The sequence below is a fragment of the Odontomachus brunneus genome, unplaced genomic scaffold (assembly GCF_010583005.1).
Source record: "Odontomachus brunneus isolate Ranch 3 - 2012 unplaced genomic scaffold, Obru_v1 Obru_scaffold_009, whole genome shotgun sequence".
Lineage (NCBI taxonomy): Eukaryota > Metazoa > Arthropoda > Insecta > Hymenoptera > Formicidae > Odontomachus > Odontomachus brunneus.
In genome coordinates, this window is record NW_022639459.1 from 1,551,922 (window position 1) to 1,578,433 (window position 26,512).

Sequence of the window (26,512 nt, forward strand, 5' to 3'; positions counted from 1 at the left end):
ATATATATATATATATATATATATATATATATATATATATATATATGATATAATATATGATATAATATATGAAATATTTATCAAATAACAAAATATATATTTCTTTAAAACTACAATTTTTCATAAAATCACAGTTTGTTCTACTTAAATAAAAAGATTTAAGCAAACATATTACCAGTGCCCGCCGAATAAATATCTTTCATTCTTCAGATATTTTTCTCTCTCGGTGCAAGAATTAAAATCTCGGGGATGTAAACGGGAGCACGTTGGCCAGCAGTCAGGCAAGAGTAAATGTGATGAAGAACGATAACAATCGAGACAGAATTTCGTCTCCGATAGGAACTTCTTTATGTAGGGCGTCGGGCGTCGTCGACGAGGACTTGCCCTCGGATGACAAACGGTGCGAGCAAAAAGTCGTTCGCGCGATTCCGCTTATCAATTCACCGAGTCCACATGATTCGGAGGATTGTGCGCCCTAGCCACGTGCTTGGTCAGAGTGTCAGGCCTGGAGTATATTCTTCCGCACTGCTTACAGACGCACTTGGTCTTGGTCAACGCGCAGGCGAAGTTGACGTGCCTACGAAGGGTCGAACGATCCTTCAGCAGCTTGCCGCACTGCCAACACTGATGCTTGCCGTTTTCGGTGGGCGCGTACGGCACGTCTGCAACGAAACATAAAACGAAGTAACGTCAGTCCTCGCGAGGATCGGTCGGGCCATCTACTCCGGAACCCGAGGAGCAACGCCCGGGGAGTAACGAGTAATGCAACGCTTTGTAGCCATGTCCCATAGATATCTCCCCGAGTAAATAAAGTACACAATGGACGAAACGTTTCACACGACTATACTTGACTGTAAGGCTTTTTAATGTATTATCGAACTCGATAGAAGACTGAAGATTTTTGAAGATGAAATCTTGTCACGATCTCTTAAAAAAATAAAGATCTTATCGAAAACAATTAAATTACTAACTATGATGAAAAAATTGCGAAATGCACCGTTTAAATTTGACGAAAACGATACATATGATTTTCTGATTAAAAAATTAAATAAATAAACCGCCTTCAAAAAACTCAAAAGTGGAAAGTATGAAATCATTTTGAATCAATATTTTGTATACTTACAATCCTATCCTAATATTCCTAGTGATAATAAAATCGAGTCGATGATCACTGTCGATGATCATCATCACTTTTGGTTCATTATTTATTTCTCTAGTTATACAGCTAGTTGCCTAATTTATCTTTTTCGTGTCGACTTCTAATGTCGTTAGAATATATTAGGATAGGATTGTAGATACACAGAAATATTGAATAAAAACTGTTTCATACTCTTTTTTGGGATTTTCGAAGTTTCTGAACATGGTTTATTTTTATTTTAAGTTTTTATTTCAATTTTTTAGTAATTTGCTAAGAATTTGTTTCTGAAGACGATTGAAGAAAGTATCTTTTTCTTAATCAGTTGAAAATAAAAGCTTCGTCTTGTATCTCCGTATGTCCTTGCATCTTCAAGGAAGCAATGTAATCAACGAACTTGCAAGTCATCTGGACAAACCTGAATAATGACAATAATCTGAAAATCATGTAGATACTCTGAACAAACTACAAAAAATTTCATCTTAATATCTCTAACGGTTCTCGAATTATTAGGCAACATACAAATAAACTAACATTAAACAAAGAATACAAATTGAAAATCAACGAAAACCAATTGAGAACAAACAAAGCAATATATATACAGAGGATACAAATTAACCTCCTTTTTTGCACTTAAATTTAAAAAGAACTAATAAAAGGAAATTAACTTTTTAAAACTCATCTCGCGTCGGTTTCACTTCGTTGCCTAATTTACTTGTAAAGTTTTTTATTAATGATAAATATAAATTAATTTTTATTAAACTTTTATCAGATCAAGAATTGCTTAGTTTTGACAGTGTGATGGTCGCGTGTCCAATTCCTATAGTATTTCTACCCACGACCGAGCTACAGCCACTTCCACAGCACATGTTGCAACTACTCTGCTACAGAAAATTCCCAAATAAAAAAAAATTACTGTAACGTCAATGAGAAATGAAATATTGCTGTGATGTAATCGTTTCCGCGATTTCGAACTGAAAAGCGATACGAACCTCACCTTGTTAGACAAATCATAAGAAGCTGAAAGCCAATTATTTGCCGGAATCGAATATCGTGTCCAGTGTATCAAGAAACGATTTTGACTGTTTCGGTAATCTAATATATTTTATTTAATAAAAGAAAATAGAAAGAGATACATGAGAGACATGCACAAGTAGAAAGATTGAAAAAAACAGGAGAGGATTTTCCAGGAAAATGCGAATGGTTGAGAAAGACGAAAAGACTGCTTAATGTTACTTTTTTATTGAAATTCCATAAAAATTTATAAAGTTCGATAAGTAACAATCTGCAGAATCAATGCTCAACAATAACGGTAACATACGCGCGTCGATGTCTCGTGAGACAGTGTGCGTCACCCTCTTATGTGTTCTTTTCACATACATATGTACAAATAACGAGTACGTTGCACAACCAAGCGTTTTATTTTGGCTGAATCTCCTTTTGTACGTTTCTTAGTATTTCAAGTCACGTCATATGACACGTTTAAACATATTAAAATACAACTTACATGTCTCAAATGACGTGTTAAAACGATAAGAAACGTGTAAAAACAGCTTTGGCTAGAACACACGTTTATTCGTCGAAAAATAACACACTTGGATCCGCAGTATACATATAGTACAGATAATTTATAGCCTCGAGAATATACGTACGTCAGAAAAATCGCCACACAACCACGTGCACGGATTGCCACCTACAAAAAGACACGCAATTTTTTTATGCGCGATCGACATTTTCAAATCACAACTCCAAAAGAAATCAGAACTCCAATAAATGAAGATACATATTTGTTTTAACGTCAGCTCTGCTCATTCAATTTCGTAATCATCGTGCACTCGATACGAACGGCTCCTTAAATTTTTGTCCTCTAAATTACAAAAAAAAAAGAAAAAAAAAAGAAACCGAAACCTGCGCATTGCACCGGCCTACACTGAGCCATATTAAAGTGTCACTTGTATTAATTTTGTAACTTATAAATAAATTGTAATCCGGTATATATAACGTGAGATTTCGTGATATTTCACGGTAAACTTCTCTAAATGGATGTGATATAAAGACGTATTTGAGCGAATTTTTTCCTCGATGACGCACATGCAATCGTTACACGCACGCGTCACGGCTTGGTACAAACAAATTATCCCTTCCGCTTTGTTCTTTGATCACGTTATTTAGCTTAGAAATCAGCAGGCCTATTCTGTAATTTCTTAACGCTTTTAACGTCGTTAAAAGTTACAAAATAAGCACTGGCTCATTCCAAAATATACCTAAGGATCGGCCATGTCCTTCATTTATTGCCTCCTCCGTTACTTAAAACTTATAACAGCGACTTAGGTGTAAGGTAAGTTATTATATCACACATGTAAAAATTCAACAAAAGCAGAAATAGACGTGACTCACTTATAGATAATATAGTCTTATCACTCCTGGACTCTGCTCGCACTGATATATTTTTTCCATCACATGTATTTGCCTATCACACACACGTACACACACGTACATATATATAAAATAACTTAAACGTGTGTATATTGCACTAGAAAAATAGGAATATTAGTCATTTGGCATTCACGTTCAGGCTATTTGGCAGTTCGTCCCTACAAACGTGTGCAACACGCAACAATTGTTAATTGACTTCTCCGCATTTCATTTAACACTCAATTCCATGCGGTGAACTTTTCGTCGCGTAAAAAAAGAAGAACTAATTGAGCATTTGAAATTAGATGTTACTACGTCTTGAAACACCTGGCCTTTAGTGTTAAGCGGGTAAATTACTTTTCCAAGTTAAGAAAGCCAAATAATATAAATCCAAAGTCGAAATAATATCCGGGAAGTTATTCGAAGAAAATTACTAAGTGGATACGTTTGAAATGTATCCGTATGATTAAATAATATATTTACATTCATTAAACATTTATTACATATTAAATAAGATAATTTATTTTTATTTTTTGTATAGAAATAACGTCACGGCATTTATTGCCATTTCAAGTCTGCAATCTTTACATACTTCTCTGGTTTGCAAGATTTACGTTTTTAGTTCAATAAGTCCAATAAGAAAATGAAAATAGTTTCTCATGAAATGTCGTCGTTGTAGTCTCGAGCCAGAATTTTTATTCTCACATTGAATTTTTTTACTCATTTTAAAGAAGAAATTAATTTTTTAATTCACTTCTGTTTCATTTTATATAAAGAAAAACTAAATCGAAAATAAGAATTCTGCCTTGAAAGACTATAAGTACAACATCATTTTACACAAAATTTTTTTTATTTTCGCACAAAAAATAAGAATTAATATTTCTGTTTAAAAGTAAATATATTACTTAATTACATATATAAAATTTTCTCAAAGATATTCACTTAGTAGTTTTCTTTAAATAAATTCCCGGATATTGTTGCTCTTCTAGCCTAAAAAATTTTCCTCCTTAATAGCGAACAAAATTTTGCTATATTTCAGAACTCAAAAACGTAGTAATCTTCATGTAATGAATTTGAACATAGTCGAAAAATTGTCCAATATGACATTTAGAAAATACACACGATTTCGAAACAAAAGCACTCATGTGCTTCCAGACTCAAATTAGTCATTAAAAAATATTTCTAAACTTTGAGTTTTCTGCTAAAAGTAAAATAATCGGGATAAGAGTCGTAGTGTCGTATGACAATAACTAAACTCTACTCCTAGATCCAAAACAAAAATTCCCTTTGGTGTTCCTTTGGACAATAAAAGAAATCAAAGCAAAGAATACGACTAAAATATAAGAATCCACGATAAACGATGAGGTAAAGATGATGCCTATTGAAAATCTTGAAACGTCACACAGCGATCTAGAAACCACTCGAGACAGAGAGAGTCGATTGAAAGACGCAAAAGCAAATTCAATTCATCCCCGTCCACAAGGTATATCTGACTACAAATTACATCAGCAGAGATTTGCACCACATGGACAATAGTTTACAAAGAAACGATCCGAAATTCCGGAGCTATCTCGAATTGAAATCGAATTTGATGCGACTGCTATCCCCTCTATGTATCTCCCATTATAAAAATATAAAATCTCTCCCAGAGTGTGGTGCAAAGAGCGTGTTCCTCCCCAATCTCGCGGCAGTCGGGAACTACGCTGTCCGCCGTTGGATCTAAAGCGAATTGACAGCGGCCGATGGAGAGGCACGACAGCCGTGGTTATTTGGGTACAGCGCCCCCGTGGATGTTGAGGATGTGCTGCTTGAGATGGTCCGGCCTGCAGAAGTATTTGCCACAGAGGGTGCAGGTGAAGGTGTACCTGGACCCAAGACGGCCGCACTCGTACCTGGAGTGCCGAGTCAGGGACGATTTTGTCCTGTATCCTCGTCCGCACAGCAGGCACCGAAATCGCGGATCGCCGCCGCCGGTCGGGACGAACGCCGTCGCGGGGCTGACTGCAAGCACACAGGGTAGGCCTTTTACATCATATGGGTTCCTACTGCACGCACTACGAACCCTTCCGCGTGCGCGCGGATCTCTCTCCCTCCCTCTCTCTCCCTCTCTCTCTCTCTCTCTCTTTCTCTCTATCGGCAAAAGCCACAAAACACATTCTCGGCCGAGATACCTTAAACATCTCACTTTCGCTCTTGTTTCAAGTGATTCGTTCTTGTCGACGAAAGAAAGTAAGCTCGAACCAAGCGTGTGGACAATATTGAATATTAAGCTTGGAAGACTGTGCAAAAAGCTCCGCTTGTTCGCGCACGCAGGAGTGATTCCGGTCGCGTTTGATCCTCTCGCGAACTGTCTGGCCTGTTTGGTATGCTGATTGCGCATCGTCTACATCGTGAAAGGTCTGACTTTTAAGGCTTCTGCTCTCTCGCCATGGAACTCTTAACTATTAATGGCGTCAGAAGCGAGAAGATACACGCAAAAAATTCTTGCAAAATACGTTAAAATGAAAAGATTTATACCTGTAGAACGACATATTCGTAATCGAACGAGCACATCTGTAAAATAGTCCGAACACTTCCCTTCTGTAAAAGTAGAAAAATAAAAGAATCTTCGATATTCGATCACAAATGGAGAACAAGAGTTTACGAGAACTTGTGTCTTTTTGCTTTAACAATCATTAAATTACTGCGAAATTAATCTGACATAACAACTTATCTTTTTTTAAGCTGTTTTCTCATGATTCTATTAATTAATCTTACGATTACTTATTGATTATTAGAGCAGAAGGAAAGTATTCAAATTATTTCACAAATTTGCTCAATTGATATCGCGTCATTTTGGTTCAACGCATTCTGTACGTATTTTGGCGTGTTTTTTCACTCTTCTGACGTCATAAATCAAGATAGCCGTAGCGAGAAAACAGAAAGTCTTAAGACTCCTGATCAGTCAATCGAGAACTTCACGTTAACAGTGACAACATGATTGCAATATGATGAACTATGAGGCGAGAAATTGTCTATTTGTTTCCAAAGAACTTCTGCATTAGTGCAGACTATTGCAATAAATTAGAACGAAAGAAAATATATTTGTCTCTTTCCAACTTATTGCGTTAGTGCAAAAGTTCATCGAAAACGAACAAACCTAATGATGTAAATAGACGACCAATTTTTTTCCTACAAACCATAGCGTTATTACTGAGTGTAGTGCATGCATGTTATATGTAATACGATTGTGGAAAAGTGTGGAAATGCTCCGAATATTGTGCTTATTGTGATATTTAATGCGTATAAATAGTCATTCAGTCATATTCGACACGAAATTACAAAAGCTGATTTTCTGTCAAAATAAAGCAATTTGTCGGTTTATATTTTGCGATTATCTAATCATTATTTAGGCAAAAGAGGAGCATTTCAGTAGTATATTTCAGTAAGTATGTAAAATAGATTGCAAGTGTCATTTTAATTATGTATCTTTCTATCTAGCCGTGGTTCGCAGGAATTTTGGGCATGATTTTCCTCGCTTCTGATGTTATCAATATGGCCGCGATGACTGATCAAGAGTTGCAATAATTTCACATGAAACAAATAAAACTTGACAGACAGCCACGTTTAATGTGTCGGTCGAAACACTGAATTGTTTATTAAAGAAAATATCAGTAGAAAATAGGAAATATAATATACACCGACGTAACGAAATTTTGTTGCTGCAATAATGAAAATTTAATTTAATCATAATTAAAATGTAAAATATAACGTATGCGAAGAACGATAACAAGTGATCTCGTGGCGATACAAGTGATTAAGAGACGAGTGAAATTCTTGAGACAATAGCACGATGTCTTTCTACGAAATGTCAGTTAGTGTTTATAAAAATGAGATATGCAAGAACTGTAATCTCAACGATTATACTTATGCGTGTGGCATTGCGTCTGGAAAACGTACAGTCTCTTTGTCCCTTCACGGCGGACCCTCGTGCACAGTCTTCGTTATTTCGGGCTGTTGTTATTTACATGCTGCACCAAAATGAGCTGCTCTTATTAGTGCGTCCATTTTTACACCCGTGATGTAATTAATGCAACCCAACGTGAAGTATATGCCTCCTGGTGGTATGTAGTTTCACCCAACACACATCCACGGCGAATGAATGTAATGTACTGGCCGAAGTTACGCGCGACATTCTGCCGTCGGTGATTCGTGCAAGGGATGAATTCCCTTCGGCGAGACGACGTTCCCTCGACTTCTGCTTCTGCTTTATAAACCAGCGACATTTATCCGCCACATTTGTGACGATCATGAAGCTTACGTTCGGCTGGATGACAAAGTGTCAGCATGCAATACACATCAACAACAGTCATTACCGATACTTCGTTTATTTCATCGTTAATCAGATATTAATAGAACGAGTTATGTACAACGTTATAGGTGACAACAACATGCGCCGTGACGACGCATCTGCTAGTTAACGAAAATTGTTTTAATAATATTAAAAAAAGTCAATTTTTTCGTCTTTCTACAAACTGTACATATATCATTGAGAAAATATCAAGTGTATTATACATCGAGCTTTATTTCTTTTGTATCTCCTTGCTTATAACGCACGGTAACGTTCTCTCTTCGTTCCGTGTATCTGGAAGAATGTATTCTGGCAATATATAAAAAAATAAGGACTCGTAAGGACGTGAAAATTTGAACGTTCCGCAGGACCAAGTTACCCAATGCTGTATTCACTGGGAGAAATTATATAATAGTAAATCACAAAAATCAATTACAACCTAATCGTTTAAAAAACGAGCAAACCAACATTTCAGTAATCTCGATGGATCCTAAGAATGAGCACCCTGTCGAGAGGACCCGATTACTTCGTGCCTAAACAAGACTTTATTAACCCGCCGTGTGAGGAACAGACATCGTTAACGGAAAAATTATTTTGCTAAAACAAAAAGCAAAATTACAATTACATTGGGAGCTTCAAAACAACGTTTTGAATGAAAGATAGAGATCTCAAATAAGAAAAAAAGATTTTATCCCGATCTTTGTTACTGGTACATGGGGAGAAAAGTAATACTGCTCGCGAATGACTCGCGAATCACACGGGGGGTTAAATCTTCTCGAAATGACACAATAAACCAAGAAAAAGAGAAGATCGGTAACCGTGGACGAGCCGTCCATTTTCACTGAGGAAGTGACAAAAACAAGGCGGTAGTGCCAGAGGATCAAAGAGCCGGATAGTTACCGAGGTCCAGGTTAGAAGAATCTGGAAGTATTTCTGTCATGGCACGTTCGAAAACGAGAAACAAGAAGGGCCAATGCTCTTTACTACCGAAATCTTTATACTGCCGAGTTTTATTATTGATCAGTCTGCGGTACTACAAACGCGTTTACGGTGTCCAAAACTTGTACAGCACGCGAACGTCCTTCACGGTGATCGACTGGTGCGGTGGCTGTTGCCGCTCATGTGAGCGGTCTCGTTGCTGCTGCTGTTGTTGGTGACGATGGTGACGTTGCTGCCATTCCTGCTCCTGCCGCTGACGAAAATCAGGCTCCACTTTCTCTCGTTTCGAGAGACACTCGGCGATATGACCCAGCAGGCCGCTCCGATACTTGTAGCTGCGACCGCATCTCGGACAGGAGAGTCTGCAGTAATCTGCCATGGGTTGCCGATGCAGCCCAGTAGTCGACTGTGACCAACAGCGTGTGGCAGCTGCAAGCATCATCATCGGCCAACTATCACCTCGGACATTCTCTCTTTCTCTTTCTATGCGCGCTGTCGACAACGTGCGTTCAAATTTCTCTCCGACCTTTTCTCTCTAGGACTTGTCTTGCGTGCAACATGAGCCCCTCTCTCTCTCTCTCTCTCTCTCTCTCTATCTCTTTCCCGTTTGCCGCATTTTTGGAACTCGTTTTTTCTCCACATGGTGTGTTTACTTTATTCGAGATTAACAATTAGAGAAATTAACAATTCTGAAACCAGGCAGGAAATCTCGCTCTCTCGCGCAATTATTCTAGAGTATTCTAAGACGAACAATGCGTCGGAGAAATAACTTTAAATAGTATCATCCCGTTCTATACAACACTCACGAATTTTATTCCAGTCATTTGTACAAGAGATGTTTCCTTTGCATGTGAGCGGAGCGTGTTATTCGCTCAAAGGAGACAGTCGTGACTTTAAATAGAACTTCAGTGATTCACGAAAGATCATTTGACACAGTGAAGAGACCAATTCAATTGTTGAGGAAACGTAGCAGAGTAACAATCTCTCGAAAGCAGCGATCTCGATCTCGCAATGTCGTCAATTATCCTAAAATATTCTAAGACAAATATGTGCTGGAACAACATTTTTAAATAATATCCTCCCGCTCTGTACAACACACTTTATTCCCGTCGCTTGTACAAGAGACATTTCTTTTGCATGTGAGCGAAACGTGTGTATTACTTCCTCAAAGAGGACAATCGTGACTTTAAATAGAACTTCAAAGTGATTCACCCAAAATCATTTGACACAGTGAAGAGACAAATTCATTTGTTAAGAAAACATAGCCAAGTAACAATCTCTTGAGAGAGTAGCGATCAGAGATAATACGATATCCTCGTGGAGTTGCGGACTTTCGATGATATGAAGGTTCGAATGACTCACACACCACGCCTAAGTTAGTAATATGAAAATGCTTGGTAAGCGCCGCGTGAATACCTGAAAAGCTAGGTGAGGGATGTTGCGCAATGAAAACAAGAAACCAGGAGCTTTTGCTCAAAAGTTGCTTTATTTGTTCCTCTTTGCTCTGGTCCATCGACTGGTCGCAGATTCGCATTGACGGATGTCGGGAAGCACGCTGGATGTAAATCGACGAGCGAACGAGAAAGACACGAAGAAACGAGGGACGCGTCCTCATGCACGCGCATCAGCCGACAACTTCGATATTAATAAATTGCTGTTACTCGGAAAGAACTCGATCACGCGAAGACGAGCGAGAAACGATCGGCTGAGGCGCGAACACTCGGAACGGTCGGCAGCGAGAGAAGAAACGATGACGACAAATCCCCTGACACAAATTTCAATTTCGACCCATGTACATCGTTCGAGATGCGCGCGTGACCTCGCCGACCTCTTCTGATATTCTACCAACTGACTTGAACGACGAGACGAATCGTCGAAAGTGTAGATTCGCCTGCGACGTTCGCGCTTTGGACTAGTTGGTTGCAAAACATTCCCGATTGAGAAAAAAAAAAACGCGAAGAGTGACGTTCACAACGGTGTGACGAAAGCTCGAGGGCGCGACTGTTTATCTCAATTTTCGACTCGCAGAAGATTTAGCTGTGAACACACGCTGGCGTGCTTTCGAACGCGAATAAAAATTTGTTTTCGCGCGGCCGGCGAGTGAGCGCGTAGAACTCGAGAGCGCGTGAAGGCATGTCGCTCGTGGAGCGACCATCATGAACGATAATAGAAGCGCCGCGCGAGAAAATCCGAGTGTCTCGAGCGCACTCGCAGACCGTCACGAATTAATGTCTACTTCCAGATAGAAATGAATGAGAAAAAAAGTGAAGAACATCACTGCAACACAGAGTGTCTGGTTGACTTTTCGCAACAATCAGCCATTTATTGTAACAATGATTGGCGATCAGCGCCGTTTTATATGTGTCGTTTCTGACGAACCGATTTACAAAAGTGATCAATAGCGCCGATTGTACTCGCGAAGGACGGCTTGTGCTTTCCGGGTTTGTTTTCTTTTTTTCTTACAATTTTGGATTTGGATCTGACTCTTACAGAAAAACAACATCGTGTGCGGTAATAATCGTACAAAATGTCTTGAGAAAAAGTATTCCCGGGAGAGAGCGCGACAAAAATTTCTTTCCGGGCAAGACTCTCCACAAGCTCGCAGCTACTATTTTCATTTCTCTACCGTCTCGATTGTTTACGTGAGTTTTTCGTGATCGAAAGAAACAATGCAACGTCTAAACGGTAAAACAAACAAAAATAGATATCTCGAGAGTTCGCAACATAAAAAATACCGAAACATGTCTCTCGAAGACCTGCTTTAACCAAACAATTATTGGCAGCAATAATCGAGTACGTGTCACGAGCCAAGACAACTGATGAAACTTTCTTCATTTTTTTAATCAACCTATATGCTTCTCGACTAGGTAACTTCTTCAAGACACCACACACACATCGGTCTCCATCGGTACACGGAGAATCGAGTGTGGATCTCTGAGAACGTACAAAAAGAAAAATTAATTCAAAGATTACAAGAACCTAAAATAAAAACAAAAAGGAAATAATTTTTTTTAGTTTCCTTTCGCGTCAAAATCGACTCTTGTACTATCGAGACTTGTACATAATCTGTGAGACCCCGGTTTCCATCGGGCGACCCAACGCGTCGCATCCGCACCCATGGAAAGCAGTCAACGACGATCGATCGCTCGGGGGGAACAAGGAGGAATCACGAGAGAATGAAGAGGTGTGCTTTGAATTTGTTACCCAGTGCGATTTACCAAATACGCCAACGGAAATCTCTCGCGCGCTTGGCGTCGTGACGACGTGTTCATCTTCCTGGACGAGGCCGAGGTAGTATCCGACAAAGAGAGAAGATTGGAAGACACGAGTGGAGAGGAGAAAGACTAATCGACCCGCCGCTGTTGCTGTCGCCGCTGTCGCCGTTGTCGCCGCTGTCGCCGCTGCCAATGACTCTCGTTGACGTGTTCCCTCCGGACCGTAGTCTCCGCCGCCACGTCGCAGTTCGACGAGTCCGACGTCCGCTTCCTGGAGTAGGGTGCCAAGTGGTGGCCCATTCTCTTCTGGTGCACTCTCAGGCTGTCCACCCTAGCGAAGCGCCGGCGACAAGTCCTGCAGTCGAACCGCTTCTCCACGCCGCACTCGTATCGCAGGTGCCTGACCAAGGAGTACTCGACCGAATAATGTCGGTCGCAGTGCGGGCAATTATTCGGGAAAATCGACTCTGAAACACCGTGTGGCTATCTGACGCGCGAGCATACACGCGCTGTTTGTCAACCCGAAGTTTCCTTTCCTAACCGCGTTCGAATACGTACTGCAAAAGCGTAGCACCCGAGTGTATGCTTGCGAATCCCGGTTCTGCCGTCCGTCTCGTCGAGTCTCGAATCTACCAGGAAGATCGCAAAGACGCGGAAGGTTTCATGTCTCTACGTACACCGATTAAGTCTTAACCCAATCTTAAACCTTGCTCACAAGTAACACTACCCAAGTGTGACACGTAATTTTTCTTGAAATTCAGCATGCACATATGACATAACGTTTCACATGCGATATTTTATATCGACCCCTTTTTTAATTTGCGCAATTACTTAGATTGTTTAAACAAAACTCGAAGTAGTTATGTATATAAAAACTGATATTTATAAATTCATAACATATAAACCTAAAATTTATAAGCATGTAAACCTACACACTCAAAACACATGAGTCGGAAATCCACAAACATCCATAAGTCCGAAATCCATACTCATACATGCAAAACACAAAATTTCGAACATATAAACGCAAATTTAATAAACACAAAACCCATAAGCCCAAATGATGGTTTTGAGTGTATGGATTTTGGTTTTATGTGTTTTGAGTTTACGATTTTTGAGTTTTGGATTTATGGATTTCAGGTTTATGGGTTTCCAAGTTATGGACTTTGAGTGTATGTATGAGTTTACGTACTTATAGGTTTTAGGTTTACATGTTACAGGTTTATAGATATCAGATTTTACGTACATCGCCACTTAGAATTTTATTTAAACGCAATCGTCTATAATAAATAATTGTGCAAATTAAAAGACGGACCTGTATAAAATATCACATATGAAATGTCATATACTATGCGCGTGTTGAGTTAAAAAAAAAAATGGCGTGTCACACTTGGGTAGTGTTACTTGTCAGACTTCTACCTGCGCTTCTACCTACGTCGGTTGAATCTTGACTCGAGCTGAAACCTTACTCTGTGAACTTCTGCGCGTTTCTATCTACGTCGGTTAAATCTTAACCCAAACTTAAATCCTATTCAGACTTCCGTGCGTTTCTATCTACATCGATTAAATCTTAATCCGAGCTTAAATTTTAGTTTAGACTGCGCGCTTCTACCTATGTTGAACCTTAACTCGAGCATCACTCAGAATTATGCCGGTTTCTACTAACGTCAATTACACCCTAACTAGAGTTTCAATCTTTGTTCAAATAGAGTCTAAACTCAAGTTGGTTTAATCGATACTGGCTAGTTTTTACCAACATCGATTAAACCTGAATTTAATTTTCTATTCTATTCAGACTTCAACTTTGGCTAAGATTCCAATCAACGTCAGTAGAAATTAGCAGGAATCGTTGAGAGTAACGCGGAAAACTCGCTTTCAGGGAGAAAATCGTCGCTTTTAATCGAGTACCCGGCGAAGTATCGAGCATTCGTCTCGGCGAGGAGCAATCTGTCGCAGTCGTCACCCGCGCAAGACATTGCGGCGCCAATAATGATCGCTGCGCAGCAATAATTAGTAGAACGGCAATGGTTGCGACGTGGTGCCGCGCGGCTAGGAGTCGCTCCACGGAGACGTCTCGAGCGTAGAATCGCGACGCGTATATTTGTAGCGGCCGTTCTACGCAGACCTCGTAGGCAAATGCGGCGGTTTTTGCGGGGCAATCTCGTCCTGCGTGGAAATGCGGCCTCCTACTCGCGAAACTCACGTCACGCACACGCCTTTGTCAATTGTGATAAACCGATTTCACGTCTTTCATAATCCGCTCGTCCATGAACGACAACAGTTGGAAACAAATTTCAATTCGAGGGAGCTTGTACATTCAGATGAAGCAATCAACAAGTCCAACAGACCTACGCGCGCGCAATGAGTAGAATCGAAGGGATCCTTGGCGAAAGGATGCAATTTTCTGTGAACTTCGTTGGAGCTCGAGATTTAAAATGGACCTGAGACCTCTGCGAGACCCGCAACGAGCTCACTGCCAATTTAAAAGTCGCAGTATTCGCGTAGGGGAGGAGATCGGTCGAATTTTCGTGAAAAATAAGCGCGCGTAAAATCGCGGCTCCACTTTTCTCGAGAATCCGGCGTCACTCGTCCCTCGTTCGTTTCACAGAATTCGCACTCATCTTTCGCGCATTCTTCTTGGCTTCTCAACGGGATTTTTACTAAAGCTGTTCATCGTTTAATGAACATTAAATCGATCTTACCGAAATTGTCTCGCAATCGCACGGAGTATCGACGAAGAGCGACGCGGTTAGCACGCGAAACTATGACGGGATCTCGCAACCTGCGTCGCTCCCCGTTCGACAACTGAGTGCATCTCGATATGTGACATTGAGAGATACTCGAATTTCATCGACCAGATTTAGCGAAAATCCGAAAGTCAAGAGTCCGTGAGAATCCACTTCGTTGCCACGAAACGGAAGTTTCATACGAATCAGAAAATGCTTGTTTCCCGCTCGTTGGATAGCGCGCGTTAATTACATGTGATGTGCGGCGATAAACCCCTCCCCTACAATCCCTCCTACGCAAATCGCAAGCGGTGCAAGGACAACAGTCGACAGATCGCTCGTAATCTGGCGCCTTAGAATCCGATCGATCCGAGAATGCGGCTTGCATCGATCTCACGATCCGAGCAATTTTGCGTGGCGGCCTCGACAACGAAACCCACTTTAAATTTCCTCTTAAGCTCCCCCTCCCCCTTTTACAGTGGACCACTCTGAAATTTAGACATTCTATTCGCACACGGGACTCGCGCAAGGACGGCATGATTACGAAAGACGTGCGAAGACAGCGCCCAGTCCTAATCGGGGATCTTTGGCGCAGCCTGCGACACATCGAGAAGCTGAAAAGTTGAAATTTGCAAGACACAGGGGGGATGGAACGGGGAGATACCGGAGGATGCGAAGGCAGCGGGGCGGGGAAGGAAGCGGGGGCGAAGAGGAAGAGGACAAACACCGTCGACGGTGTGATAATTTGTCCTCGTTTAGCGATCGTTGCGCCACTTTCGGTGGCGAACGCGGCGCAATCCTCGCTGAACGAGCTTGGATGAGTCGAATTCACACGCGTGATGGGATCTCCGCGCGCGAGGAACAAAAAAAAATCAATCTCCCGACCGCAACGCGCAGAGAGAGAGAGTCGATGAGAATCGCGAATTCGTCAAAATTTACCGACTGACAACAAGCGTCACACTATTGCAACACGCCCATCGCTCGTCACGACGTGGACAGTGAAAAAAGTTGTTCCATCCATCGTATCCCGAATGTGTTTGTGAAAATATGCGATCTCAAATTGATGACATTTTCAGAATACGATACATGATGGATTGATATCTCGCGAGTATGTATATAAAAAAAATATATATAAAATAAACAATCGAAGAAACGTACTAAGAGAATATCTTATATATAGGTATATGTATATATGTATGTATATAAATAAATATATATCACAATATAAACTAGCGGCAGAGATAGTAGAGTCTCGCAATCTACAAGTCCGAAGAACGCGTTGAGAAGTCTGATGTCTATGCTAAGAAGAAAAAATACTTAAAGATTTATTTGTTTGGGATATTGCAAAGTTTATTCTCTCTCGCAGAAATAAACTATTTCACAGAAATAAACTTCACTTCTCAGAAAGATAAACTCTCACACGTCACAAATGAATTTTTAAGTATTTTTCTCTCAATGCATCTTACATAGCAGTGTGACATTCTCGATGTCACTTGCGAGTCCGCGGAGCTAAATTTTCCGATGATCATCGAGAGATTTAGCCGGCTTGGAATTAAAACATCCCACGAAATACCATCACGTATATATCTTATGTACTCTATTATTTCCGCCATAGATATATCGCTTATGTACGTAAGAATAATGGAAGAGCGCCTTGCGTGCCGATACAACACGCAAGACTAAATACTTACGCATATATCATACCTTTCTTACCCCTTATATACCTGTACGCACACCGGTTTGGTTCTCATCACGAAAGCGGCACCCACATCCTTGCGAAAATCCCAGTGGCGAAGCTCGCTCTCAAGAAGGCAAAATGCGCGTTCTTGAAAGCTGCCTTTGGAAGCTATGTCCATGTACACACACTCTCTCACAGTAAATTTGAAATAACGCAAAATATGCGACAAACAAAGTTGACGTTTTGCCACTTAATGTGGAAATCGCAAACTCGTCGCAAAGTTTCTCAAAATAGAGAAACGAGAAAATGACAAGAAAATAATGCGATAAACGCGTGAAATAAATTTTCTCTGCAAATAAATACTTCATTATATGTGCTCTACATAAAAATCCACATACACACACATTCGACCTAACACACACATTCGACCTAACACACACATACAAATAAGAAAATGATTCTTCACTCAATCAATCATTCTTGTACACATCTTACGCACAAATTTCTCACACATAGAAAATGAATTCTCACAAATATCGTGAGGAAAGGCATCCAAATTTCTGCGCGTGTCCAGTTTGAGAAGATCATAGCGAGAAAATGTGTCTACCAGATCCAGTCGAACATTGGACAATCGCGCGAGAAATCAATACAATTCGACACGTATAGACATCTGAATACATGGCGTTGAAAATGTTGAAAACCTGTGTAAATAATACATGAAAAGAACATGTGGAAATTGCCTTAAACTAAGTCATTACGTGTAAAATTTCGGACAAGTCAAAAATTACACCTCAACTATAATAACTCATAGTACGATTTACAAACTATGCGAGATTAATCGATAGTCATACGCGAGTCTTTATTCTATTTACCAATACTGTACCATTCCAGTGATACTCAATCCGAGTCGAGGCGTCTTGACACTTCTTCGGGATTCTCACTCGAAGGCTCAAAAGTCGAGACCTTCGAAATAGAACACGTCCACCTTCGTTGCAAGAATTCTTGCAAATGAAAGAACGCGCATCGCGCGAATATATGCTCGGCTGTGCCGAACGAAATAAAATAAAAATTGTAAGAAGACAATCAAAAAGTAAAAAATGGCAAGGAGAAAACAATATAAAACAAACTCGATATTTTTCGAGGCCGAAAATCCCACAAATCGGAGATATTCGAAAGCTCAGCCGTAATCGAAGTCGCTTACCCGTTTCCGAGTCTCAAGAGGAAACTCGGAAACCAGATTGTGTTATCCGTGTTATCCCTGGTAAAAACGATGTCTAATAGCACTTTACCTAAACTACTTTTTGCACAAAGAAGAGTTTCGGGACTCCTCGGAACAAAAAGAGGAAAAGTGTTATTAGACATCTGATACTCTGCCTTACTCTTTCATTTCTGCCAGGGTGACCCTCTCCTGCTTTTCGTTCGCCTCGGCATCTGCTTCTTTCTTCTATCTGTGTGCAGTCTTCTTCTTTCTTCTCGCACTGTCGCCAAAACAGACGACAGCTTATTGTGACGGAGACTCGAGAAAGACAACAATGCGCCAATCGCCAAGCCAAGCCTCGACCGGAAAGTCGTGAAGAGCAAAAGAAGCTGCGCCATTCATCCGACACGTTCTCAGCTTGCACTCTGCGAGTCACAGCGCAGAATCAGAATTTCTCGAGCTCCTCGTGAAAGAGAGAAAACCGAGCACTCCCGTAGCGCGATTCCCCCGAATTTCAGAGCCGGCTATCGAGTTTCCCTCGTATCTACCAAGCCGAAAAATTAAAGCATTCGATACCGAGAGAAATCATCGGGAGATCTCTGAAATTCCGACGAAACGCAGCTGATAAAAATAGGCAAAAAGTTAAAAAAATTAAGAAAAAAATCATTTTTTTACATCGCGTTCTTTCGACTTGGATTTCTCTCGTCGTCGCCGCAAGAATAAGAGAAAAAATCTATTCTCTTATTATCAGGACACTTGCGAGAGATGATACAAAATAATAGAGAGAGAAAGAGAGAGAGAGAGAGAGAAAGAGAAAAAACCGCAGCAAAAAAGGCGCGGAAAGTAACAGTTCCAATCATACAGAAGGCCCCAGATGGCACACGTCGTTTAGAAACATTTTGCAAACGATTTATAAAACGTTACATGCGTTTGTAAAACGTGAAAGCGATATGTGTTATCAAGGGACGCTTATGAGCATTCGTTCATCGAACATTCAGTCCTTCCTCTCATGCTATCATCATATTCTCGTCCAAACATACCATGTGTTCAGGAAAGGGGGAGAATAAAATAGATAGATAGATAGATAGATAGAGAGAGAGAGAGAGAGAGAGAGAGAGAGAGAGAGAGAGAGAGAGAGAAAGAAGAATATAAACAGAAGAGTACTACAACAGAAAGTCGGCGTATATCGCAAATGAAAATACAACTGTCGTCTGCGAGGAGAGGCTCCTAATCAGCTTACCAAATGATTAGAACCCGCTGAGTTGCACGCGCAGTTATTTTCACTTGCAATACCGTTCGACGTACGTTCGCGACACACATTGCGCAGACATACCGCTCTCAATTATGCAGGTAACGAACAGGTTACGTGCGCGTATTGAGTATGCGCGCGACCTTCGCGATACGTGTACGCATAAGTTAACGAGAGCGGTAATGAGATTACGATTGCAATACGAGGTCGACCAGTACCTTGTTCACATTTACCTGTTTACCTGAACGGGATCGTTTTGTCCCATCTTTTTTCATTTCTCCTTTCGTTTTGCCTCGTTAAACGGCACCTTACCCATACATTACCCGTAGTAAATCCACCGCCGCGTTTCCTCTTCGATCTTCTCTCTTGCTGGTACGAGGAGCGCAGTGCAACGCAGCGCTGTGCTGCGCTGCGCGCGAAAAATCGATCAAACGAGAAATCCGGCGCGCGTCGCAAAACGCGACAGCACGCTAAAAGGGGTGAAAGAGAAAGAACCGTCGAGGAGCGAATGGGCGGATACTCGACGCTGAAAATATACACTAGTCGCAGCCGATTTGCAACACGCCAAGCGCCTGTCTGTCTGAACAGTTTCCGCGTTGTTGAGAGAGCTTCTTTCACACAGCATCTTCGACGCGACGTTAAGAATTTCGAGCAAGTTTTCCCATGGAAAACCACCGCGGCGCTTGACGTGTTACATACGGGATTTTCCCGTATAAAAGCTTCGAGATCCGCCGATTCCACGCCGAAGGCGCCGAGACGCGAGGATCTCGTAGAGACCACTACCGATCAGCGAGAAACCGTCGTCGTATCGTCGCGCGAAATGACGCTTCGAGTGGCGAAAGAGACACTCGAAGCGTACAAGCGTGACGAAGACAACGCAAAAAATTGAGAAAAAAAGAAAGAGAAAAAGGGCGCGACACATGTCGCGCGATTGCACGCCTTCGCGGCAAATCGGCCGACGAAGGTGAGAAAAACTTTGGTTCCTCAGGCCCCTCGGGAACCGGCAAACGCACAAAGGGTAACGCTTGAACCGGTCTCTTCTCTCTTCCTACAGGATCGAGTTCTTCTTTCGAGGATGACCCCGGGAGAAGCCGTGCTCTGCTGCGCGTCGCTCCGGTCGAGAAATCGCCCGACCGTAGCCGCGGACGAGCTTCTCCCCGTCGTTCCCTTCCCTCCCTCGCCCCTCTCGTTCTCGTGTCTTCGCCCTGATCTCGAGCTCTTCTCCGTCATCGTTGCCTAAACACTTGGATGGGGGCGGGTCAAAGAACACAGAGAAAGGGAGCAAGTACAGAGCGAAATTGTGACATGGCATGGTACAACAACAACGAGAGTCCAGTAACGATTAAGTACAATACCATGAGCAATAATGACAACGATGTAAACATATGTTTGTATACGTAATCTTTATAAATATATATATAATGTGTATATATATATATATATATATATATATGTAGGCAAAATCGAATGGAAAAACAGTATTTTATATATATATATATATATATATATATATAAATAGTGTTATAAGCATATTATATGTACGAAGTACGTGTATAAATATAAATATATATGTATGTATATATATTTATATATGGAGTTCCTTGCTTTTTCGGAACGCGCTCATATGTTATGCGCATATGTAGAGCGCATATGCGTATGAGGGCCTCTCTAGATATATGTAATCGGGTTAATCAAATAGTTCATGTTTTATGCGTTACGAACAAAGAAGCGAGTTATGTACACGTGGGTTAGTAAAAAGAAAAAAAAAAGATAAATAAATACGTTGTAGAATGTGTGCGAGCGCGAGCGCGCGTGCACGTTGCGGCGAATCGCTCTCGCATGTCGTGCGTCGTACATATGTAATATATATACATACATATATATATACATATATATACATACATATATATATATATATATATATATATATACATACATATATATATATATATATATATATGATTTATATATATATATAAGTAAACATATGTAGTCCATATATTGAGGAGTACCAAAATATATATATGTATATCCACCTACCACCACCATGCACGTATTATATACTGTGGTATATGCGTCGCCGCGTGCGCAAAACGCACCGCGCTAGCGCACTTCCGCAGAGTTAGGGTGTAGTTACAACTACCGAAGGAAGCGAGGCATGCAAGACGAATTACGCCAAAAAAAATCAAAAAAAGATCTGGCACAACGCAAGATGGGTTAAGAACTATCGAGTGTACGCATACACGGAGAATGGACAAAAAGAAAAAAAATTATATATAAATATATATGTAATATATATAAATATATAAATTGTTCACACATCGTTATGTCGTATCTTGGTATTTCACTCTCTTGGCGCGCGCGCGCGCACTCTCGCGCGCCCAAGATATGTGTGTGTGGCACGTGCTTTTTTTGTTCGTCTCCGACCACAACCCATTTTTCTTTTTTTTTTTTACCGAGCAGAGCCGCAACCCGACGTGAAATGCGCACATGTATGCGCAACTGAACACGGGAGAGAGGTTACGCGAGATTACGCAAGGATCACGCGCGTGGATCCTTCCTGTGGCGCTTCCGACGACGAGATCGATCGGTCGGTCGAGCAAACGCTCGGTGAACCGATCGACCGGTCGCTCGTTCGCGCAATTTCTAGCGTGTCCTCCGAGATTGCAACGGAGCGCTTCCGGTTTCGCGACTTACGACCAGCCGTGGTGGATAATTATGCGAGAAGCGCGTGTTCTGTAGAGATAGAGAGAGAAAGAGAGAGAGAAACGGCAGGTGTACGGTTAACAGAGAGGAGAAGAGAGGCAGGCAATTCGCGAGGTGATCGAACTCTCCCCGCGCTACCTTCGTCGTGCAAAACAAGGGAGAGTGAGGAGGACGCGAGACACCCCCAGGACCTCGACGTGTGTAGAGCAGTGAGATCTACGGAGTATCCCTGCCTCACGGCTGGCCGTACGTTGACGCACCCGGCTGCGCTTGCTTGGGTCCTCCTCGAGAGAGCCTCCGCCGAGAGGACGACAGAACACCTGGCTGACGATCGCGGGCGCGCATTTCCCGCGCACACAGTCTCTCTCTCTCACACACACTCGCACACACACACACACGACGCGACGAAGTGTGTGGTGTAATTTGTGCGTGCGTGAGATTTGTCTGTATCGCGGAGGACACGCGACACTACTCCCGCAGAAAAAGCGACCTCTCCTCCCCAAGACGGTCTCTTTTGGGCTCTTGGTTTTCTCTTTCTTTTTTTTCACATTGTGCCGTTCACCAACAAAAAAAACACGTCACGGCTACAATGGGCTGGATACTGTCTCTTTCGTTATCTCTGGGATCTGAGATGATGACTCTCGGTCCCGGACCGGCAGAGGCAAACGCAAGCGTGATTGCCGGAAGAAACGGCCGAGAATTCCCAGAAGGTACGCACGTGGCGGACTGTCCACCCGAAGGGAAGCGAGAACGAAGAGAGAGAGAAAGAAAAAGAGAGAGAGAGAGAGAGAAAGAGATAGATAGAAAGAGAGAGAAAGAATGTCGGCAACGTTCCTTCGGGCAAGTTTGCGCACGTTTACCTTTACCATCATCGCCGGGAACGCATCTCGTGTCTTCACGGTAGAAACCCACGAGAGAGAGAGAAAAAAGAAAGGTCTACGCGCTGCAAACAACGTGGCGCAACTCCGGCCCTAAAAATCGCGAGCACGTCATCGTCTGCGACCGATCGCGAAACTTGAAAACCATTGTGTGTGTGTGTACTTATCTGTCTGTCCGTAACTGTGTGTGTATGTGTGTGTGCGTATCTGTGCGTGTGTGTATAATTTTGTATACATGTAGAAAATGCAAAGCTGTGACCAGAATCACAGGGCAAAAGTGTGTATGAATATACGAGAGAACTTTCAAAGTATAAAACTCGAAGCAGAAACGTGTTGTTGACCGTGGTGCGTGTGTGCTGCTTTTCGACGCAAGTCGAAAACGGCGAGATCGATGATCGCGGTGACTCGAAGGAAGCGATTCAAGTATACGGCTCTCGCGAGAGGCCCCCGCTTTCCTTTTTGCTTCAAGAAACGGTGTCCGCACGGAAACTAGATTCAAGGCAACAAGTCTCTGACGGTGAAAAAAACGACCTTCGCTATCAATGCGAGCATCTGTCCGATCTTTTTTTCGTCCAATACACATACACGCGGGCGCGCGCGCGACGCACATGACACCGGAGGAGCATGTACGCGTAAGACAAAACAAGAGAATATATATATATAGAGAGAGAGAAAGACGGAACTTCTCTACTCTCGCTTGTAACGCGAGCTGGCAAAGAAAAAAGCAAGAATAAAAGAGAGACTCCCGCGACTGTACGACGCACCTGGCGCGTAAAGGATACGGAATCGTAAAGGAATTGAGAATCCGCGCGCCGACGATCGCGAGATGCTGCGACGAATTCGAGTTTGAGGTTAAGCAACGCTGGCATTGACAGAGAGGTCGCTCCTCTCTCTCCGAAATTACCTTGATTCCCGCGTAGGATCACCTCGTCAGGGCGATCATATACATACCCTAGAAACTATGAATCGAAAAAAAAAAAGAAAAACAAAAAACGAGGGAAACGAAAATCGTCGCGTTCGCGTTTGGCAAAGCAAAACCCCCTCCTCCTGCCTAGGCGAGCTAGCTAATCTCTCTCTCGTCGCAACAAAGGAAACCGATTTTCTCGCTCTTGAGCCTAACGTGTCTCTCGATGTGTCTCCGCCATGTCGACTAACCGTCCCTCTTCTTCGCTTCGAAGTGACGAGCAAAGGCCAACCGGGAAATGAAACCGAACCGTTAATCGCGCGTCCGCGTTTCACTCACACGTGTTCCATTTCCTTGACCGCGGAGAACAGCGCGAACGAAATGCTTCCCGATCGCGTCCCGAAGTCATCGACCGTTGCAAAACCGACCAACAATCGAATTCACGAGCAAGGCAAAAGCACCAATGCCCAGGCGCGCGCCTAACCTCTGAATATTCTCATTGTTCTCGGTCTTTAAACACGAACATTTAAACAATCAACAACAAATACATATGTATATATTCTATATTGAAAGTTTGAATGTTCGTATTTGAATACCAAAACGATCTAGAATATTCAACTGTTAAATCCTTGTCCAATACTGCACATTCTTTTATTCCTCTTTAAATACACAAGTACTTAAACTTTCAATATAAAATATACATACATATATTAAATATATATATATACATATATTTTTTACGTTGAAAGTTAAAATATTGGTATTTAAAGAGCAAAATAACAAGAATGTTGCCCAGGAGAAGATATATTTAGTCAATTGTGTTCTCGCGAAGAGATTCGTCGCGCTATTGTCGCTAGTCCTACGAGAATTGCACAGATCTTCCGTTTCCCGCGACTTGCGAGGGATACGCGGCGCCATTCGGACGATACGGTTTCCGCTCAAGCATCTGGGCCGACCTCGCGCACAGCTGCGTCTGCCAAGAAGGCGCAGCTGTCGACCGGCTGGCAGATGCAGCGTGCATGGCAGCTGGGCCCGCACCGTCTCGGCATGCGGTTGTCAAACTGAGACGGCGGGATGGCCGGCGGTCATGAGATTGCATTATCCACGCCGTGTTGTTCCCCGCGGCCTCTTTCGCGTCGATATCTTCTGCACGCGCGCGCAAAGTACGCGTATCGTTCTCTTTCTCGAATTGAACACGCTTCCACTTGACCTCCCTATTCGAAGAGAACATCTCCGAGAGCATAGCGCGGACCTACGACTCGTCGATTTCCTGTGCTCCCAACCTGTTAGCGTTCGTCACGCGCGTGATAACGTCTGACGATATTCGCGAAACGATATATTGCGAAGTCGCACTTCATTAGCGCTGCGCGACGTCTCTTATCGTGACGTAATGCCTCGTAGCTCAGATACGGTTCAACGTCCCTAAGCGCGAGAAATCGCGATGAATCTGGGTCATCTGAACGACGCTGATTTTGTTATATTTTCCACAAGCCTATCTCTCTCTCTCTCTCCCTCTCTCTGAACTGCGTTCGCAAACGCGAGCAATAAGACCCGCGGCCGATGCGCGACGCAAACAACGCGTCCTTCTAGCGATAGAGAAGCCATCGCACGATGAGCGCTATCTCGCGGCGGGTTTCTCGTTCGAGGCGTCGCGCGCGCCTGCTTCTCGGGAGATCGTGTATCGCGATTACCCCGAACATGCAGTTGACTCATTTTTTCCCGAATGCGCGTGTTTTCTTCCCGTACGACGGAAGTTGCGCAATGCCGCCAACTCGCTCGCGAGTTTATGGCCGGATGTAGACGCGGTAACAAGTCGCCCGTGATTTCCGACTATGATTCCGTCGTTATATCGGTTACCTCTTCGGCGAATTGCGCGCCGCGCTATACTAAATATAAACGATCCGCAATATCGGCGATTCACATAATCAAGCGAGTATGTGTGTGCGCGCGCACGCGTGTGCATGTGACGGCGAGATAAAAGCGCACCGCACGCGTTTATGGCCGTGAGTTCTGTTCTCTTCCTCCCCTCTCGTCACGCGACGAATCCGAAATCACGGCGAAATAATGCGCACGTTGATTTTACTGCGAATGTTCGCGACCTTGCCGGATCTCCGCCTGTGAGAGGCCGGTGTGTGCCTCCGCAACACACACCACACACATACGTATCTTCTTCACGCAATCATCGCGACGTCAGTCACGCTGTTTCTCTCTCGCTCACATGTCCGTTCGTCCCTCTCTTCTCGCCGCGGGAAAGAGAGAGAGAGAAATAGAGAGAAATCTCCAACACGCTCGCGTACTTCCCCTCCACTCGTTCGTTCGTTCGTTCTAAGCTCTATCGGGCTCAAGGCCGGCGAGTTTTCGTGGGAACGTCTCGAATCAAATTGTCCGTGAGCCCTACACATATATGCGCGCACACGGAGGCGCAAGCGTGTTCGCGAAAAAAAAAGAGCACGCCTCTGTCCGGGAAGCCACCGCTTGCGATTGTCGCGACGGAAAAATTCGACCCGCGCGCGATAAAATTCCGCCAGTCAGCCAGCAATAGGTTCTTTTTAGCCGAACTGCCTGCGAAACTGGTGCAGACTAGTGCAATAAGTTAGTGTGAAACGGAATATATCTCGCACTCTGACTTACCGCACCAGTACGCATCAGACGCAGTTCAGTTAAGTAAAACAAACCTAATGTTAGCCGATACAAAAACGGAGAATAACACGAAATCGAATAGTTTGAACCGACCGATCTTGCTGGAGGGAGAGAGAGAAAGAATCGCCCTTCCTCGCTTGTCGATTATCGAGAAATTGTAGCGCACGCAACGGCGTCGCGCAATCATCCTGAAAATACTCGTCGATTGGTAGTCGGAGTCGTCTTCATTTCTCCCGAGCGCACGTCGACTAGAATTTTACACGATGACGTCACGGAGTGATGGCGATTGAGTAACTGCAAAAGCTATGCCACGAACGGACAACGTATAATTCGAAAAATACGCGGTGAAATCTTGCCTCGTGGCGGCGTCGAATTTCTCGAAAGGCGTTGTACAAAGCGCGCAGGGAAAAAGTCGCGAGAAGGGAGGGGAGAGAGACAGAAAGAGACCGAGGCTGCTCCTCCGCACGACGGAGAGAGCCGCCCCTCCCCCCCCCCCCCC

General features: G+C 42.9%; 2 protein-coding genes across 9 annotated transcripts in view; both read right to left on the reverse strand.

The window, feature by feature from the left end:
- LOC116840275 (longitudinals lacking protein, isoforms F/I/K/T-like) overlaps positions 1–9,261 on the reverse strand; it is a 13,187-nt gene extending 3,926 nt beyond the window's left edge. The window contains exons 1-2 of the mRNA XM_032806792.1: positions 8,930–9,261; positions 2,971–2,983 (exon numbers count right to left, since the gene is read on the reverse strand). Coding sequence (XP_032662683.1) covers positions 2,971–2,983; positions 8,930–9,261 — 345 coding nt within the window. The remainder of the gene's footprint in view (positions 1–2,970; positions 2,984–8,929) is intronic.
- The window catches only part of LOC116840265 (longitudinals lacking protein-like), a 221,994-nt gene that overhangs the window by 182,388 nt on the left and 13,094 nt on the right, over positions 1–26,512 (reverse strand). The gene's annotated exons all lie outside the window — the stretch shown is intronic.